A 5,577-nucleotide genomic window follows, 5' to 3' on the forward strand; every position below is an offset into this window, starting at 1 on the left:
TATTCTTAGCAATGCAGCACTCCTGGGCTTTACCCTATGTTAGCGTCAGTAGCTACGCAAAGGAATCAGTTTTGATGTGAACATATCTCTGCCACAAATAGGATAAAGACAAATCTATTAGCTATAATATCCTTCACATTAGCTCTAAACAGGTGCTCACCTGAATCATACAGTGCCCTATAAGACATTTCAAAGGGGACCAATGGAAGCCCTGATTTTCAATTAAAAGAGCCAATCAATGTTTATTTTTTACTCTAGGACTTCCATGAACATTAAAGGGATAGTTCACCCAAAAATGTTGTCATCACTTAACCCTCAAGTTGTTCCAAACCTGTATGAGTTTCTTTCTTCTGTTGAACACAAAAGAAGATATTTTAAAGAAAGCTGGTAATCAAACGGTTGATGGATGCTATTAACTTCCATAGTAGGGAAAAAAACTTTCTATGAAAGTCAATGGCTACTGTCAACTGTCTGGTTACCAGCATTCTTTAAAATATCTTCTTTTGTGATCAACAGAAGAAAGAAACTCATACAAGTTTGGAACAACATGAGGGTGAGTGAATGATGACAACATTTTCATTTTTGGGTGAACGATCCCTTTAAAAATAAATGTAACTTCATGAAAATTATTGAAGATTAAAATTAATCAGTGAATCATTGTTGAACTAGTTCATTAAATCAATCATCCAAATAAACCAACTCACTAAAATGATTCAGATTTCCCAACACAATTTTAGAGAGATATTTTAGCTTTAGCATGTTTTGTCAAGCTACACCACTACTTGTTGTCATTTTATTGTTGAATCGAAATATTGTCTTGAAAACAATCTTGACAATTTGAGAAAATTTGGTCATTCTCCATTCAAGTAGAAAGGAGATGTACTTATATGTATTGTCTACATAGAGAATAGCTAGCCTAAGGCATCACCAAGATGGCCACCGACCAGACTGACTTGCCTTTAAGGGACTTTGGGAGCATCCAAAAGAGACAGACTCCCTTCTGAGACCACACCAATTTGAGAAAGGCACCTCTATCACTTTTTTTCTTCTTCCTGTGTGCAATTATTCTGTTTATCCAGAAGGCTGCTGGCCATTGTCTGAGGGGGTGGAAGACTTATAAAGGCGTGAAAAAATAGGGGAGAGGGTATGTTGCGAGTTGGGGTGTTGGGGAGGTTGGATATCTATAACCTTTGTAATCCCCCCCCCCACCACCACCACCTCTCTCTTCTCTTTTTCTTTCTCACCCCCTCCATTCCATGTGACATTCATTCATCAGCCAAGTGCGTTTGGCAAGCCCTTCGCCTATGAGCGCCGTCCCAGTGACCACTAACCTTGGTATGTCCTGACACTCGTGATGAGTATCTGCAGGACACAGAAGGCAAGCAGGCTGCTATGTCAGGCCTTTATTGTGTACTGCCGAGGCTGGGGACAGTCAGCATAATCAAACAAATGACCCCTGAAGGCTGTGCCCCTCAGGGAGGGAGAAGTAGAAGGAGACAGAGCTCTGGCCAAAAGCACTTGGGCAGGATTTTTTTTTATCTCCTCTTCTCTTCCCCCTCCCTTCCTATGATCTTGCCCCAGGAGAAAGTGTGGAGGAGGGGAGAAATTACTGTACGGCACTGTACAAAAATGTCACCCGTTTGAGACGGACAGAGTTTGAGCACAGCAGTGTTGCGATGATACTTTAAATTACAAGTAACTTTAAATAACTTGTAGTAGTACAAGTTACAAGTAACAGTTTCAAAGTAGTTCAACCACAGTCAAGCCGCCCATGAAAAAAGTATAGTTGGTAACAAAAAGTAGCTCCATTAAAGCTATATAAGGGAGCGATATAGCTAAATTCTATAATTTATTGATCAAATATTTAATAAATTATACATTATTTATTATTGAATACAATAAAATTGTATATAATTACACATAAATCTGAACTAAAATAAAACAAAACAACAACTTAACATCTGAACTGAATCAGAAACATAGTGCCAATCATCACTATTGAACTAAATAATTATTCCGATGCCATGGAGTGCCAATAAACAGAGAGAAGATTCAAATTAGGTTTTGAATCAGTTCTTTAAAATGAGTCATCCAAATGAACCATCGCAACGCTATTTGAAAGAGACAGCTCTACGAACATTCAAATTAATCAATGAATCATTTTAACTAGTTCATTAAAATGAACTGCCAGAATGAACCAGCTTGGTTCACTGAGTGATGATTGAAATGAACTAATGAACTTGTTCATTAAAATAATCCTCCAGATGAATTAACTCACTAGAGAGCATATTTTGTCACTCTACAATGCTACTAACTTGTTACTGGAAAAGCTATGCTATTATGCTACACTATTCAGTTAGCAACGTCACTACTTTTAGCTATTTACTCCCTGCACATCGTAAAAGGGAGGTAGAATGTTGTACGTTACAGCATATAAACCCGATCAAGCCATCAACAACATTGAATCATACCATCTAGTTTAACTGCCATTATAAGTTCAGTATTTATAGCCATGCTATAATTTAATACTGCATCACAACCAAAAGTCAAGCACTTATGATTGTGGCGGCAGAGTGAAACATCTTCCACACTGGTCAAGGCCTTCCAGACAAGGGTATGCCTTTGATGACAGTATATTTAACACACTTAATGGAAAAAATGGAGCTGGGGATGGTGTGGGTCACATGGATGAGATTCTTTGTCCTGACAACTGCTCACCTGGCAGGGCCTTTGAGAAGCAGTCAGGGTCTGATTGATAGTACTGACACCAAACTAAGCGCTGATCCCGATCCACAGGAGAGGGCTGCATTGATAAAAACCAACTATAGGACTTTAACCTTGCAGGGGAGGATGAATATTAGATGGTGCCATAAACTTTGCTACGAATACATTGATTTAGGATGGTTAGAGTATAAACTGATCTGACTCTTTGAAATGGATACTTCAACAGAAAAATGGAATAAGAAAAAATTAATATTTTGAAGAATCTGTTTTTGTCCATCTAATGAAAGTCAACGGGGTCCAATACAACATTAGACCCCACTGACTTCTTATGACACTTACTATGATACATTGACTACTATGGACAAAAATACACCAGACATTTTTCAAAACAACTTATTTTGCGTTCCAAAGAAGAAAAAGTTTCGCAATGACATGAAGGTGAATAAATGATGACAGAATTTCGATTTTTCGGTGAACTTTCCCAGCTGTGGCCATCAAAGGCTAGTGTTTTCTCTGTGGCCTATTGTAACACATTTAATGTTTTTGTTTCTCGTATGCAACCTTTGTGTCTGTTTCTGTGTCCTCGTGCCTGCTTCCCCATCTGTGTTTGAGTGTGTGGGTGTTTGTGTGTGTGTGTGTGTGTGTCAGTAAGCACCGTGTCTGGGAAGTGTCTTGTCTAGCTGTAGGGGAGGTGGCTTAGTTCTTTGCCTGGCTAATCATCTCTATAATGTTAGCGGAGAGGAACTGTCACTGGTGCTAAAGAGATCACAGGGCCAGTCTACAGTATGCCCCCGGTCTTGGCCCTCTCTCACGAACAACAGCCTCACGCCAGAGAGGATGTGTTCTGGTTGTACAGAGCAAAATCCTAAGTAGTGTCCTACACACTAGCTGATTACTTTTGGAAAACACTGCCGTTAGAGATCCAGACCCTGTCCAAGAGCACCAATAAGCTTCGTGGTTGTTACAGAATCAAGTTTCTCTGGAACCCGATAAGAAGCAAAGCTGAATGTAGTATTTTATGGGCTGCTATCAGTGGCAGAATCTTCTTCTTCCCCTTCTAGAAGTGGAAGCATATTGAGACAAAAAGACATTTTATGAGACATCGCTAACAATCTTGTGTCAAATAAAGGGAAGTCAACAAATTATGTTTCGCTCGCTCTAGGAAGTAGACTCTAAAAGAGGAACAGCTCAGGTAATGTTTAACCCAATGAGTTCCTCTTGGTTACAACCTCACAAATTCAGCCACCTTCAAAACATTGACTGTAAGGTGTTATGCAATGGTTTAAATTGTTTCAATTAAATTCTTAAAACCATTCAAAAGCATTTAAGTACTTTCACGTCCCCCCAATGTTACAGTTAGACAAAAAAGAAAAAAGTACAAGTGATATAAAAGATTTGAAAGACTAAACACAGGTATTCAAGTCGCCACCACCAAAATGTGTTTCAGCAACTGAAACAAAAAGGAATCAGTGTAGTGATGGTGTTTGGGGCTGTTCTCTATGTCCCCTCAGACTTGGCAGCCCAACGCTCCCCTATACACAGTTTCTGCCAGGAGGGTCTTTCGGCTCTTGGAAGGTCCCACTTGAGCCTCAGTGCAAAAATCTTATTTTCTTTTTTAAATTCTCTTTTTCCTTTTTCCCTTTATCCTCTTTTCTTAATCAGAGACTTGGGATTGAAACATAATATGTTTATTAATGTCATTGTCTCCTTGTGTATCAGCAGGTTCCGGAGCGATTCCTGGAAGTGGCACAGATCACGTTACGGGAGTTTTTCAATGCCATTGTGGCAGGCAAAGATGTTGATCCTTCCTGGAAGAAGGCCATATACAAGGTCATCTGCAAGCTGGACAGTGAGGTCCCAGAGATTTTCAAATCTCCCAATTGTCTGCAGGAGCTTCTGCATGAGTAGTGATTTGAATTGCTTACCAAGTATCATCCCTTCTTTTCGAGAAATCTTTACAAAGTAAGAGGTAGCATTCCTATTTTTGAGTCCCGGCTACTTTTGAATGACTTAGCTGTTAATTTTTTTTTTTTTTTGGGAAAGTCTATAAAATTCTTGATTGTTTTGACTGTATTCAATCCTTACCCCCTTTTCCTTGCCTTTAAAATGGGCATTACTATGTTTACCACACAATGGTTAACAAATGGAACTGACACCCTGAGTTTCTCTCTTTTATTGGTCATTTTTTTTGTTGAGGGCTTTGTTTTATCCCAGGATGTTTGCAATGTGTGATGGTTTTACTATTGCTGAATAAGACTTGCATTTGTAGCTTGTATAGATGTAATTATTATTTATGATTAATATAATTATTACCATTAATGTTATTCATGCTTGCTACAAAAAAAAAGAAAGGAAAAGAAAGACAAAAAATTGACATGTGGTATTCTTGTTTCTCATGGCAATGCTACAGAAAATAAATTATTCTTTGGACAAAAAATAATAATAATAAAGAGGGGTATACATTTTCTATGTGGGAAATTCATATATATATAATATAAATTTATATATATATATATTTGATGTTATTCTTGAAAGGAACAGCATTAAGGTTTTTTTTTTTTTTTTTTTTTTTTGGTTTAGCCATTCTTCCATGTTGGCTAGGGTCCAATATTCTTGTGTTTTGTGTCCACATTGATAGCACTGGCTCTAGGGAGGGAGGCCTACTCGTAGGTTTTTTTTTTCCTTGACAGAGCAGCCTCTCCTGTAACTAAGCAACATGGCCATTTCATACTGGGGCAAGCCAGTTCGGCACAAAAAAAAATGGACGCCTTCCCACTGAGAAACCATTCTTGCTCATAAAAAGCACACTGTCACAACTGCTCGCATAAACACACACACACACACACACACATT

General features: G+C 38.4%; 1 protein-coding gene across 1 annotated transcript in view; it reads left to right on the forward strand.

The window, feature by feature from the left end:
* prox1a (prospero homeobox 1a) overlaps positions 1-5,189 on the forward strand; it is a 29,905-nt gene extending 24,716 nt beyond the window's left edge. The window contains exon 5 of the mRNA XM_081394105.1: positions 4,447-5,189. Coding sequence (XP_081250231.1) covers positions 4,447-4,632 — 186 coding nt within the window. The 3' untranslated portion in view covers positions 4,633-5,189. The remainder of the gene's footprint in view (positions 1-4,446) is intronic.
* Positions 5,190-5,577: the final 388 nt, after the last annotated feature.

Source organism: Scardinius erythrophthalmus (assembly GCF_964197995.2).
Source record: "Scardinius erythrophthalmus genome assembly, chromosome: 19".
Lineage (NCBI taxonomy): Eukaryota > Metazoa > Chordata > Actinopteri > Cypriniformes > Leuciscidae > Scardinius > Scardinius erythrophthalmus.